The sequence below is a fragment of the Mauremys mutica genome, chromosome 6, assembly GCF_020497125.1.
Source record: "Mauremys mutica isolate MM-2020 ecotype Southern chromosome 6, ASM2049712v1, whole genome shotgun sequence".
NCBI classification, from domain to species: domain Eukaryota; kingdom Metazoa; phylum Chordata; order Testudines; family Geoemydidae; genus Mauremys; species Mauremys mutica.
The window spans coordinates 119,391,476-119,406,689 of NC_059077.1; the positions used below are offsets into that span (position 1 = coordinate 119,391,476).

The window sequence follows — 15,214 nt, forward strand, 5'->3', positions numbered from 1 at the left end:
AATGCTTTTAGACATGCCTTTACGCCTCATGTAGACAGAGTTCAACACCTTTAAAGATGGGTTGACTATAGCCAGTTCATGCTATTTGTCAAACATGATCTACAGACCCAGGGCCGGCTCTACTGTTTTCACTGCCCCAAGCAGCGTGCCGAATTGCCGCTGTGGACGGGGGGTTGGGAGGGGGAGTCCGTGTGCCGCTAGGGCGGCACGTGCGTTTCTGCCGGAAGACAGAAGCTGCACCGCTGCAGACAGCTGAACATAAAAACTGCCGCCGAATTGCTGCCACCACAGAAATGCACCAGCTGCCCTAACGGCACACGGACTGCCCCCGCCATCTGCGGTGGCAATTTGGCACACTGCTTGGGGGCAAAAACACAGGGACTGCCGCCTCTTGCAGATTGCCGCCCCAAGCACCGGCTTGGAATGCTGGTGCCTGGAGCCGGCCCTGTACAGACCTGCCCAGCATGGGTCCCGGGGCTCGGTTTCCCACTGCCAGGCCAGACCCTAGCCCCCTGAATGTTAGCAGACGGGGCGGTAGCTGTTATTGCTGTAGGTAAGTTCATGTAGCAGTTTCCCTTCTAACACGGCATCTCCAGTCTCGCGTATCTCACTCAGAACTTACTGAAGCTTCTGGCTTTGGGGCTACGATGTTTTAGGTTTGGTCTCTTCTGGCATGTGATTTTTTGTTTTGGTAGTTTGAGCAAACCCAGTTCAGCCATTTAAGGCGGGGAGTAAAGCAAATACATGTCCCCCACTGTAAAAATATCCTTGCCACCCTTTTCAGCAACGTTCCCACTGGAACATAGCGCAAAGGTGATGGAGCACAGAGCGGGGCCTAGCTTCCTGTAAGTTGCCATGAGGGTTAGGGAGCGCTCTGGCACTCTTTGTATAACACTGTTTTGATGGGCTTGTTGTACCACTCCTGAGGTTGGTGGGACCAGAGCTCTGGCGTGGGCCTTTTAAAGGCATGGGAGCTGTTTTTCTGATGGTATCTTGCTAAATAGTTCCACAATATGGAATTTACACGTCATTATGAATTCTTTGCACTCCAGCAAAGGTCTGCAGAGTGAAGCACTTGCTTTTGAATGTTTTTTTTCCTCTTTTTCCTCATCTTTTTTCTTTTAAAAACCCACCAGAAATTCCAGAGAAAAATATGTCACTGGAACACAAGGGTTGCCCCGCTGAGTCCTCTGACAGTCAAGGTGGTCCATGCAACCTTAATTGGAGAGGAAGTCTAGTCCAGCGGCTAGGGCCCTAGCTTGCACTTCTGGTAGACTCAAGTTCAATTCCTTGCTCTACCACAGATTTCTGGTCACTTAATCTCAGTTTCTCATCTTGACAATGGCACTTCCCTACCTCTGAGGGATGTTCTCACAATAAATACACTGAGGCTGGGGATTGGGGGATCTGTATCATAGCTAGTTAATTCAACCTCCTTGTGTGGATGCATTACAGCACATCGATAATGAATATAGGCTATGCAACTTGCCAAATAAATGCAATAGCCTAGAGCTTTAGATAAACACTTTGTAGTGTTATGTTTTACTTTGTGTATGCCAGACAAGTGAGGCCCATGGAAATACACAGCAAGCCATACTTACACATCCAGTATCTGTCTTAGAGCAAGGGTGAAAATGTACGGGCACATCTAAGCCACCAAATTTGTAGTTAACTGCCTCCTTCCCTAATTTGCCCCTAAAGGACTTTCACTTCTGTTGATTGAAAAGAAAATACAGGACACTAGTATTGACCAAATGGCTAAATTAGAGGGAAGGTCAAAGGATCAAATCCTCATGTGATGTAATTAGCTGAGGATCTGACCCTAAGTCAGTACTGATTTACTGGCCCTTTATGACAATGAAATTAGTGGTCATAGAAAAAGAATAGGGAAAATGATAAGACATACAAGGGTGTATACAGCACAAACATTGTGTATGATGTTGTACTTATTATTAAGAAATAATGTGATCATGGAAATCAAGACTGTTTTAATGCAGAGTTAAAGTTGTGTCTTTATCCATGCACCTTGGGGTAAACTGGTGCAGCACCATTGACTACAGTGGAGTTATACTGATTTATACCAGCTGAGGGTCTGACCTATTATTTTTTATTCCAGGATGCACATCTCTTAAAGGAGATTAATTGATATGCAGAATCCACAGGATTGTAAAGATCACTGGAAAAACAAACATGCAGAAATGAACCCCTCAGCTGGCTGGAAACTGGAATTTCTATTTTGTGGGAAATTCTGACATTTTGAAATTTGGTTTCATTCTGAATTGGTCAAAATTTAGAAATTCTGCCACAGAACAGAAATTTAAAAAAAATGTTAATTTGGAAACATCCAAACATTGTGTTTTGATAGTGTCAAAACATTATAATATAACACAAAATATTAATTAGTATACATAGTAGTAATTATGAGCTACAAATCTAATATAATATTACAATTGTGATTTGAATATAATATAAAAAAGTTTCACTGAAATGGATCGAAACAATAAAGTCAAAATGAAACATGTTTCATTTCAGCAAGGTAAACATTTTGACAATATTGAAATGAACTATAAAAAGTCTAAATTATTACTGTCAACTTCCTCCTGTTGTCAAAATTCACACGCTCTCCCAAAACATTTTCATATCAAGGCAGCTGCCTTGTCCGAAGGAATACTGTTCCATCGAAACAACTACAAACCAGCGCAGGTATAGGCTGCCTGCTCTAGAAATCAGGCCATAGTTTTAAATTCCCAAATCACCATTTTCAGCCACCGCTCTTCAGGCGGCAGTAGCAGCTGTCAACACAGACTCACCACAGTTTTTAAGTTTAAAAAGAGGATGATCTGTAGGCAGAGGCTCGGGCTCTGTGACATCCAGACCAGCAGCTGCAATCTGACCATTGACCAATGCCTGGTACAGGTCTTCCTGGTTCACTACACCACCCCTGTTGGGAAAAGAAAAACAAAGTATCTATCAACTTCTGGACATCTTCTCTGTGTAGCTGTTCTAGCAGCTAAGAGCCTTAATTATCTGGTGAAAGCTTTAACAACGGGGTTGGATGAAGTTGGAGTGCACAGCAGGCTGATCTTAGAGGCTGCTTTATAATAAACTCTGAGGCCAGGGGCTTACAGTTCTGTCCTCCGGCACGATTCATACTGTATTATGTGTGGGATCAGCTTATCTAATGAGACCGAATCCTCTGGATGGGATTTGCCTGTGTCATGATACATCTCCCTCAATCAGCGTGTTGTCGGATTACACCAACGAAAGCCCTTTATTTTTAATAATTGCTTGAAAGTTGATATTATTTTATTGAGCTGGGCTGCTGTCAGAGTTGGGAATATAAATCTTGTCTCCCTCTATGATCATGGAAGGATTTGTGTCAGAAGTTTATGTCCTCCAGTGTGACATCTGTGTGTTTATCTTGCTGAGCCTTGGCTCTAAGCTGTTTCTTTCCCTCCTGTCCTACCTCACCTGCTGGTGTTGATAAAGATGGCAGTATCCTTCATTAGGGAGAAAAGACCGTTGCCACAGATGCCCTGTGTTTCAGGCGTTAAGGCACAGCACACAACGATGAAGTCCGAATGCCGAGCCAATTCCTCCAGTGGCACTATTCAGAAGAAAGCAGAAAGGCTGCAGAGATTAAAAAAAAAGGCACATACCATTGGAAAAAGCCTCAGATTTATCTTTGCGCTGCGTTGACCAGAGTCCACAGATAACAGACTGACCTAGAAAGAGGTTTCTGACCAGAGGAGCGAGGCTCCGGAACAGCCTTCCAATAGGAGCAGTGGGGCAGACAATCGAACTAGTTTTAAGATGGAGCTTGATAAGTTTGTAAATGGGATGATATACAGGGTTGCCGTAGGAGGGATTGGACTCGATGTCCCAGGAGGCCCCTTCCAATCCTATGGCCTTAGTCTGAATATTCTTGGGGGCCCAACATATTTGATGTTTACTGTAAATTAATGTAAAAACAATTTCCTCCAAGTGGGACTGGTTAGTCCAGTTTAAGGTAGTTATTGACATCCTCCGAGTTCCACAGGCCTGCAGCTTTCTGACAAGCCCTCCCCATCTGCAATCAGCGTACCCAGAGGCGGGTTTGTGGGGCCCTGGGGCAGAGCACGTGGGGGCAGCTCCCCACCCCTTCGGCCTGGAGTGTCCCCCACTCCTTCCCCCCCGGTGGATGTGGCTGGTCAGCAGGTCACAGTTCAAAATGCCCAGCTGAGAATGGGCATGATGGCTAGTCTGGGAGACATACCTCGAGGCACAGAGCAAGTTACACCAATGAAATGCATTAAAAGTACATTTGCAGAAAGAGCCATTTTACTGTTTTAGATTCTGCAGTCACAGCAGTTGGGGGCAAACTCTTTCTGTGTGTATTGTCTGGATAATACGGCATGGGGGTGATTGGTCGCACTTAATTACATCTGTGCTCAGTGACTTCCCTGGGCTTTGAATCAACCATGTCATTTGCAATATGCTGACGTGACGGGCTACCCCTTGGAAATGATACAAAAAGGCTTGTGGCTAAATAAATAGGGAGGGAAAAGCTTTTAAACCAAACTGCTTCTCTGGAGTTAAGGGACGTCACCAGCTCTCATGGTTTGATCTCGAGTCTCCCAAAATTGAGTGTTTTTCTTAAAGCCCCAGCTCCTGGAGTCATGTGTTTCCATGAGAATCTCAGCTTTCATTTAAAAATGTTATAAAAAGCATATTTCCGGGTCTCACGAGTGCGGAAAAACATGAAAAGGCGAGAGACCCTTACAGGCTCAGAAACTCAAATAAAAGGAATCAGTTACTTATGATTTTTAAAATCTCATCATTTCTATGGCAATCTCATGTTTTTTGGTGGGGGGAGGCCATGGCTTTAAATGGGGGTGTTCTGAAAGGATGGCTGGGGGAACCGCAGTCTACCTCTATTTTTAATCTAAACTAAAGCCACCACTGCACAGCCCATACACATGCAAGGCAGGAAGCTCCCTAGCCAGGTAGTTAGGAAAACATTCTTTCCAGCAGTTCAGGCTTTGCATTGGTGAGGTGGGACTCCAGCTGGACTTCTCCACTGTCTGAAAAACGGTCTGTTCCATCTTACCAAACTCGGCCGGGATCTTGGTGGCCATGTCAGGTCTCGGGCCAGTGTCGGCATAGAGGAATCTCTTGACTCCAAATGGCTTTAACCGGGCCGTGACAGCTGCTCCTAAAAAGTGGGAATTACAGCCATGAGTTCCACCTTATCGCTGCTCATCTGCTGTGCAAATTCTCCCCCTCTGCAGGAGAACCAGTGTGCAGGGTGCAGGAATCCCTAAGGTGAGTTTCCTTTACATCATCACGTTGTGGAGAGGGATTTTACTGCCCTGTGGGATAAGCAGGTGTCCACCTCCCTACACCTGTGAGGGGTCCCCCAAATCTGCATGGATCTCAGGACATCCATGGAGGCCCATGGCAGCAGTCCCTTCCAGAAACCACCCCTCAGCTCATTCCCAAGGGAAGAGGGACTTGCTGAGTGGAGAGGTCACTGTAGAATGACCGGGCCAGATTTACTGAACACAGGGGAATAATCTGTTCGGTGTCGAGATGGGATGATGCCATGAAGAACAGGCATCCACATGCCAGTCTGGGACCTCTTCTCGCCCAAGTGTTTTGGCTGAGGGGCTTTCTGCGGGACTGGTGGGAGATGAGAACAAGCTGCTGAGCCCCTACCATAACTTCCAGCCCTGACTGCAAAGAACACTCCTGTGTCTTGTTTAGTAACCAACTGGATTTGGTTAGTGCTGTTATTAAATAGTCTGGCAAGTAACCATGCCCCAGGAAGTGCATCCATTGTCCTACTTTCTTGCGGTGACGGTAAAGAAACCTAATAACAATCGCCTTTCTTCCTCCATGCACTTTACAAACACCGACTCACTCTCATGACAACCTGATGGGGTGCGTAAACAAACAGGATTAAGTCTGCTGTCCACAGTCCAGATGGGGAAACTGAGGCAAAGAGGCGACATTTTTAAACCTAGAGACACAACTCCATATTTAGGAACCTACAAAGTGGCCCAATTTCAGAGATGCTGATCACCTGCTAATCCAATTGATGCCAATGTGCAAATACAGCAAATACTTTTATTGTAATCCTAACCTGCTCTACACCGTGCCGTGAGGGCAAAATTCACCCCTGTGGATTTAATAGCGCTTACGTGGAATTTAGTGGGTTTTGAAAGGATTTTAGCAGATCGAGGGATGAAATAGCCACAGAGGCTAAAAGGTTTTCCACTGCCCAACACTTTATGTTGTCAATTAGAAGCAGAGCTGAGTGAATAATTGATGTTTTGGTCGGGGGATGGGGGATCTGAAAAAATTGGTTGGTTTCAAACCACAACTGATTTTTTTCAGTATTTCTCATTGTGGGGGGGAAAAGCTCTGAAAAAATAGTTTTGGGGTCACCAAATCATTTTATTTGACCTGAAACAATTTTTTACCAGTTTTCCATTTCATTTTGGGTCATTTTCAGGTGCTTTGAATCTTCCTTTTTGTTTTTATTTAATTAGCTACATTTCTAAATGAAACATTGCTTCAAACAAAAAGTCAAAACGTGTTGTTTCAAAATGGCCAAAATGAACCATTTCAACCTTTTCAGGGGGAAAAAAAATCATTTTTTGGTTAAAACTATTTGCCAAATTTGACCACAATTCTCAAGTAGTTTCAGTGCCTCGTCAAAATTCATTTTCTGTGGCAAATGTATTATTTGCCAAGCAAATTTTACCCGGCTCTACTGACAAATGTGCAAAGTGTAGACTGCCACATAAGAATTCTTCATTCGTTTACACCAGCAGTACTGACATTGCACAGGTATAAATGAGGTCTTACGATGCGAGGTAGTAGACTATCAGACCTATATAAAATCAGTACTTGAAATCTAGATCTATCCACCACTATCACATTAGAAATGTATAAGCAACAAAGTGGAAGCACTTAATGGTGTTTTTATTAGAACTGATCCAAAAAGGAAAAATATTCATGAAAAGTTTTGTCAACAGGTTTCCTTCATTCTCAAATGTTGAACACATTTGAGGAGCAACATTGGAAGAGGAGAATTTTGCAAAATGTGTCAATTTTTTAAAAATTGGCAAATTCTAAAATGTTGGCCAGATCTACTTTTTTATATGCATGGCTATAAAAACAGAAATGTAAAAAAAAGCAACCTCATGATTTTTTAAATTGTTGACACTTTTCAAAAATACTCAGATTTTGACTCTAACTCTGTTTGATTTTTTTGGTCTCTTTTCATCCATTTGATTTTTTAGCAAAAGAAATCAAAATACAGACCATTTTGGCCAGCTCTCTATGAAAACTCTACACGGATTTTGCAACTTACCTATTCTTCCAAGTCCTAGAATCCCCACAGTGCTGTCTGTCAGACCATAGCCACACATCCACAGAGGCTTCCAGGTTCCCCAGCCACCGCTTTAAAATATCATTGGAAGCTATTTCAGGCATACACAGTACAGCATCCACCCTTCCCTGGCACTTTGGAATGTGAGGCTGTTTCTATTTAGCTCTGGTTGAACTGCCAGACTGGGTCAGACCAAGGCTTGAATTAAGTCAGTAGTCCTGTCTCCAACACTGGCCAGGAGGAAGTTACAAGAACGCCTATAGCCACTTGCCCACACTGGCGGCCCTGACCATAAACCTAGCTCCAAGTACCCTACCCATAGGAACCCTAACTCTAGATGGAAGTGCCTAACCCATAGGAACCCTAACCCTAGCTCCAAGTGCCCTACCCATAGGAACCCAAACCCTAGGGCGGGAAGCTCTACCCATAGGAACCCTAACCCTACCTACAAGTGCCCTAACCATAGGAATTCTAAACCTAGCGCCACGTCCCCTACCCATAGGAACCGTAGCACTAGCTCCACGTGCCCTACCCATAGGAATCCCAACCCTAGCTCCAAGTCCACTACCCATAAGAACGCTAACCCTAGCTCCAAGTCCCCTACCCATAGGAACCCTAACCCTAACTCAAAGTCCCCTACCAATAGGAACCATAACCCTAGCTCCACGTTCCCTACCAAAGAAACCCTAACCCTAGCTCCAAGTCCCCTGACAATAGGAACCCTAACCCTAGCTCCACGTTCCCTACCCATAGGAATCCTAACCCTAGCTACACATTCCCTACCAATAGGAACGCTAACCCCAGCTCCACGTTCCCCACCCATAGGAACCCTAAACCTAGCTCCACATCCCCTACCTACAGGAACCCTTACCCTAGCTCCACGTTCTCTACCCCTAGGAACCTTAACCCTAGGGCGGGAAGACCTACCCAAAGAAACAGGAGCACCAGCTCCACGTGCCCTAGACATAGGAATCCTAACCCTAGCTCCAAGTCCCCTAACCATAGGAACCCTAACCCTAGCTCCAAGTCCCCTAACCATAGGAACCCTAACCCTAGCTCCAAGTCCCCTACCTATAGGAACCCTAAACCTAGCTCCACGTTCCCTACCCATAGGAACCCAAACTCTAGGACGGTAAGACCTACCCAAAGGAACCCTAACCCTAGCTCCACGTTCCCTAACCATAGGATCCCTAACCCTAGCTCAAGGTCCACTAACAATAGGAACCCTAACCCTAGTTCCACGTTCCCTACTAATAGGTACGCTAACCCCAGCTCCACGTTCCCTACCCATAGGAACCCTAACCCTAGCTCCAAGTCCCCTACCCATTGGAACATTAACTCTAGCTCCACGTTCTCTACCCAGAGGAACCCTAACCGTAGCTCCACGTTCCCCACCCATAGAAACCCTAACCCTAGCTCCAAGTCCCCTACCCATAGGAACCCTAAACCTAGCTCCAAGTCCCCTACCCATAGGAACACTAACCCTAGGTCCATATTCCCTACCCATAGGAACCCTAACCTTAGGGCGGAAAGACCTACCTCTATAGGAACCCTGACCCTAGCTACAAGTCCCCTACCAATACGAACCCTACCCCTAGATCCACGTTCCGTACCCATTGGAACCCTAACCCTAGCACCATGTTCCCTACCCATAGGAACCCTAACCCTAGGGCGGGAAGTCCTACCCATAGGAACCCTAACCCTAACTCCAAGTCCCCTACCGATAGGAACCCTAACCCTAGCTCCAAGTCCCCTACCTATAAGAACCCTAACCCTAGCTCCACGTTCCCTACCCATAAGAACCCTAACCCTAGCTCCAAGTCCCATACCCAAAGGAACCCTAACCCTAGCTCCAAATTCCCTACTCGTAGGAACCCTAACCCTAGCTCCATGTTCCCTACCCATAGGAACACTAAACCTAGCTCCACGTTCCCTACCCACAGGAACGCTAACCCCAGCTCCACGTTCCCTACACATAGGAACGCAAACCCCAGCTCCACGTTCCCTACCCATAGGAACCCTAACCCTAGATCCGCGTGACCCACCCATAGGAAGCCAAAACATACCTCCACGTTCCCTACCCAAAGGAAACCTAACAATAGGGCGGGAAGACCTACCCATAGGAACGCTAACCGAAGCTCCAAGTCCCGTAGCCATAAGAACCCTAAGCCTAGGGCGGGAAGACTTACCCATAGGAACCCTAACCCTAACTCCAAGTCCCCTACCGATAGGAACCCTAACCCTAGCTCCAAGTCCCCTACCTATAAGAACCCTAACCCTAGCTCCACGTTCCGTACCCATAGAAACCCTAACCCTAACTCCAAGTCCTCTACCTGTAGGAACCCTAACCGTAGCTCTACGTTCCCTACCCATAGGAACCCTAACCCTAGCTCCACGTTCCCTACCCATAGGAACCCTAACCCTAGGGAGGGAAGACCTACCCAAAGGAACCATAACCCTAGCTCCATGTTCCCAACCCATCGGAACCCTAACCCTAGGGCGGAAAGACCTACCTACAGGAACCGTAACCCTACCTCCACCTTCCCTACCCATAGGAAATCTAATCAAAGCTCCAAGTCCCCTACCAAGAGGAACCCTAATCCTAGCTCCATGTTCCCTGTTCATTGGAACCCTCACCCTAGCTCCACGTTCCCTACAAATAGGAACCCTAACCCAGCTCCACGGGCCCTACCCATATGAACCGTAACCCTACGGCAGGAAGAACTACCCATAGGAACTCTAACCCTAGATCCACGTTCCCTACCTATAAGAAACCTAACCCTAGGTCCAATTCCCCTACCCATAGGAACACTAACCCTAGTGAGGGAAGACCTACCCATAGGAACCCTAACCCTACCTCAACGTCCCGTACCGATAGGAACCATAAACCTAGGGAGTGAAGACCTACCCATAGGAACCCTAAACCTAGCTCCACGTCCCCTACCCCTAGGAACCTTAACCCTTGTGCGGGAAGACCTACCCATAGGAACCCGAGCACTAGCTCCACGTGCCCTACCCATAGGAACCCTAACCCTAGCTCCACGTTCCCTACCCATAGGAACGCTAACCCTAGCTCCAAGTTCCCTACCCATAGGAACGCTAACCCTAGCTCCAGGTTCCATACCCATAGGAACCCTAAACCTAGCTCCACGTCCCCTACCCCTAGGAACCTTAACCTGAGGGCGGGAAGACCTACCCATAGGAACCCGAGCACTAGATCCACGTGCCCTACCCATAGGAACCCGAACCCTAGCTCCAAGTCCCCTACCAATAGGAAGCCTAACCCTACCTTCACGTTCCCTACCCACAGGAACCCTAACCTTATCTCCAAGTCCCCTACCTATAGGAACCCTAACCCTAGTTCCACGTTCCCTACCCATAGGAACCCGAACCCTAGCTCCAAGTCCCCTACCAATAGGAAGCCTAACCCTAGCTCCACGTTCCCTAGCCATAGGAAACCTAACCTTATCTCCAAGTCCCCTACCTATAGGAACCCTAACCCTAGTTCCACGTTCCCTACCCATAGGAACCCTAACCCTAGCTCCACGTTCCCTACCCATAGGAACCCTAACCTTATCTCCAAGTCCCCTACCTATAGGAACCCTAACCCTAGCTCCAAATTCCCTAATCATAGGAACCCTAACCCTAGATCCACGTTCCCTACCCATATGAACCGTAACCCTATCTCCACGTTCCCTACCCATAAGAACGCTAATCCCAGCTCCACGTTCCCTACCCATAGGAAACCTAACCCTAACTGCAAGTCCCATACCCACAGGAACGCTAACCCTAGGGCGGGAAGAACTACCCACAGGAAACCTAACCCTAGCCCCAAGTCCCCTACCAATAGGAACCCTAACCCTAGCTCCAAGTGCCCTACCCATAGGAACCCTAAACCTAGGGCGGGAAGCTCTACCCATAGGAACCCTAACCCTACCTACAAGTGCCCTAACCATAGGAATTCTAAACCTAGCGCCACGTCCCCTACCCATAGGAACCGTAGCACTAGCTCCACGTGCCCTACCCATAGGAATCCCAACCCTAGCTCCAAGTCCACTACCCATAAGAACGCTAACCCTAGCTCCAAGTCCCCTACCCATAGGAACCCTAACCCTAGATCCGCGTGACCCACCCATAGGAAGCCAAAACATACCTCCACGTTCCCTACCCAAAGGAAACCTAACAATAGGGCGGGAAGACCTACCCATAGGAACGCTAACCGAAGCTCCAAGTCCCGTAGCCATAAGAACCCTAAGCCTAGGGCGGGAAGACTTACCCATAGGAACCCTAACCCTAACTCCAAGTCCCCTACCGATAGGAACCCTAACCCTAGCTCCAAGTCCCCTACCTATAAGAACCCTAACCCTAGCTCCACGTTCCGTACCCATAGAAACCCTAACCCTAACTCCAAGTCCTCTACCTGTAGGAACCCTAACCGTAGCTCTACGTTCCCTACCCATAGGAACCCTAACCCTAGCTCCACGTTCCCTACCCATAGGAACCCTAACCCTAGGGAGGGAAGACCTACCCAAAGGAACCATAACCCTAGCTCCATGTTCCCAACCCATCGGAACCCTAACCCTAGGGCGGAAAGACCTACCTACAGGAACCGTAACCCTACCTCCACCTTCCCTACCCATAGGAAATCTAATCAAAGCTCCAAGTCCCCTACCAAGAGGAACCCTAATCCTAGCTCCATGTTCCCTGTTCATTGGAACCCTCACCCTAGCTCCACGTTCCCTACAAATAGGAACCCTAACCCAGCTCCATGGGCCCTACCCATATGAACCGTAACCCTACGGCAGGAAGAACTACCCATAGGAACTCTAACCCTAGATCCACGTTCCCTACCTATAAGAAACCTAACCCTAGGTCCAATTCCCCTACCCATAGGAACACTAACTCTAGGGAGGGAAGACCTACCCATAGGAACCCTAACCCTACCTCAACGTCCCGTACCAATAGGAACCATAAACCTAGGGCGTGAAGACCTACCCATAGGAACCCTAAACCTAGCTCCACGTCCCCTACCCCTAGGAACCTTAACCCTTGTGCGGGAAGACCTACCCATAGGAACCCGAGCACTAGCTCCACGTGCCCTACCCATAGGAACCCTAACCCTAGCTCCACGTTCCCTACCCATAGGAACGCTAACCCTAGCTCCAAGTTCCCTACCCATAGGAACGCTAACCCTAGCTCCAGGTTCCATACCCATAGGAACCCTAAATCTAGCTCCACGTCCCCTACCCCTAGGAACCTTAACCTGAGGGCGGGAAGACCTACCCATAGGAACCCGAGCACTAGATACACGTGCCCTACCCATAGGAACCCGAACCCTAGCTCCAAGTCCCCTACCAATAGGAAGCCTAACCCTACCTTCACGTTCCCTACCCACAGGAACCCTAACCCTAGCTCCACGTTCCCTAGCCATAGGAAACCTAACCTTATCTCCAAGTCCCCTACCTATAGGAACCCTAACCCTAGTTCCACGTTCCCTACCCATAGGAACCCTAACCCTAGCTCCACGTTCCCTACCCATAGGAACCCTAACCTTATCTCCAAGTCCCCTACCTATAGGAACCCTAACCCTAGCTCCAAATTCCCTAATCATAGGAACCCTAACCCTAGATCCACGTTCCCTACCCATATGAACCGTAACCCTATCTCCACGTTCCCTACCCATAAGAACGCTAATCCCAGCTCCACGTTCCCTACCCATAGGAAACCTAACCCTAACTGCAAGTCCCATACCCACAGGAACGCTAACCCTAGGGCGGGAAGAACTACCCACAGGAAACCTAACCCTAGCCCCAAGTCCCCTACCAATAGGAACCCTAACCCTAGCTCCATGTTTCCTAGCCATAGGAACCCTAACCCTAGCTCCACATTCCCTACATATAGGAACCCGAACCCTAGCTCCACCTTCCCTACCCACAGGAACCCTAACCCTAGCTGCAAATTCACTACTCATAGGATCCCTAACCATAGCTCGAAGTGCCTGACCTAAAGGAACCCTAACCCTAGCTCCAAGTGCCCCACACATAGGGAACCCTAAACCTAGCGCCACGTCCCCTACCCATAGGAACGCTTACCCTAGCTCCACGTTCTCTGCCTGTAGGAACCTTAAACCTAGGGCGGGAAGACCTACCCATAGGAACCTTAGCACTAACTCCACGTGTCCTACCCATAGGAACCCTAACCCTAGCTCCAAGTCCCATACCCATAGGAAACATAAACCTAGCTCCAAGTCCCCTACCCATAGGAACCATAACCCTAGCTCCACGTTCCCTACCCATAGGAACCCTAACCCTAGGGCGGGAAGACCTACCCATAGAAACCCTAACCCTAGCTCCACGATCCCTACCCATAGGAACCCTAACCCTACCTCCAAGTCCCCTAACAATAGAAAACCTAACCCTAGCTCCACGTTCCCTACCGGTAGAAAACCTAACCCTAGCTCCACATTCACTACCCATAGGAATCCTAACCCTAGCTCCACGTTCCCTACCAATAGGAACGCTAATCCCAGCTCCACGTTCCCTACCCATAGGAACCCTAACCCTAGCTCCAAGTCCCATACCAATAGGAACCCTAACCCTATTTCCACGTTCCCTACCCATAGGAACCGTAACCGTAGGGCGGGAAGACCTACCCATATGAACCCTAACCCTAGCTCCAGGTCGCCTACCCATAGGATCCTTAACCGTAGCTCCCCGTTCCCGACCCATAGGAACCCTAACGCTAGGGTGGGAAGACCTCCCCATAGGAACCCTAACCCTAACTCTAAGTCCCCTACCGATAGGAACGCTAACCCTAGCTCCAAGTCCCCTAACTATAGGAACCCTAACCATAGCTCCACGTTCCCTACCCATAGGAACCCTAAACCTAGCTCCAAGTCCCATACCCAAAGGAACCCTAACCCTAGCTCCACTTTCCCTACCCCAAGGAACCCTAACCCTAGCTCCAAATTCCCTACTCGTAGGAACCCTAACCCTAGCTGCACATTCCCTACCCACAGGAACCCTAACCCTAGCTCCACGTTCCCTAGCCATAGGAACAGAAACCCTAGGGCGGGAAGACCTACCCATAGTAATCCTAACCAAAGCTCAGAGTCTCCTACTCATAGCAACCTTAACACCATAGGGAAGGAAGGCCTACCCATAGGAACCCTAAACCTTGCTCCGCATTCCCTACCCGTAGGATCCCTAACCCTAGATCCACGTCCCCTAACCTTAGGAACCCTAACCGTAGGGCGGGAAGACCTACCCATATGAACCCTAACCCTAGTTCCAGGTCCCCTACCCATAGGAACCTTAACCGTAGCTCCAAGTCCCCTAACTTTAGGAACCCTAACCCAAGCTCCACTTGGGCTACCCCAAGGAACCCTAACCCTAGCTCCAAATTCCCTACTCGTAGGAACCCTAACCCTAGCTGCACATTCCCTACCCATATGAACCCTAACCCTAGCTCCAGGTCGTATACCCATAGGAACCCTAACCGTAGCTCCGCGTTCCCGACCCATAGGAACCCTAACGCTAGGGTGGGAAGACCTACCCATAGGAACCCTAACCCTAACTCTAAGTCCCCTACCGATAGGAACGCTAGCCCTAGCTCCAAGTCCCCTAAATATAGGAACCCTAACCATAGCTCCAAGTCCCATACCCAAAGGAACCCTAACCCTAGCTCCACTTTCCCTACCCCAAGGAACCCTAACCCTAGCTCCAAATTCCCTACTCGTAGGAACCCTAACCCTAGCTGCACATTACCTACCAATAGAAACCTTAACACTAGCTCCAGGAACCGTACATATAGGAACCCTAAACCTAGGCCGCGAAG

At 48.3% G+C, this 15,214-nt stretch overlaps 1 protein-coding gene across 2 annotated transcripts in view; it reads right to left on the reverse strand.

Annotated features, from left to right (window-relative positions):
- LOC123372776 (glyoxylate reductase/hydroxypyruvate reductase-like) overlaps positions 1-15,214 on the reverse strand; it is a 99,586-nt gene that overhangs the window by 3,213 nt on the left and 81,159 nt on the right. The window contains exons 5-9 of one of the 2 annotated variants that reach the window (XM_045021236.1): positions 7,361-7,449; positions 5,090-5,194; positions 3,472-3,607; positions 2,811-2,941; positions 350-1,712 (exon numbers count right to left, since the gene is read on the reverse strand). In XM_045021236.1, coding sequence (XP_044877171.1) covers positions 1,696-1,712; positions 2,811-2,941; positions 3,472-3,607; positions 5,090-5,194; positions 7,361-7,449 — 478 coding nt within the window. In that variant the 3' untranslated portion in view covers positions 350-1,695. Of the gene's footprint in view, positions 1-349; positions 1,713-2,810; positions 2,942-3,471; positions 3,608-5,089; positions 5,195-7,360; positions 7,450-15,214 lie in introns of those variants that run through there. The other variant, XM_045021235.1, reaches the window with a different exon arrangement.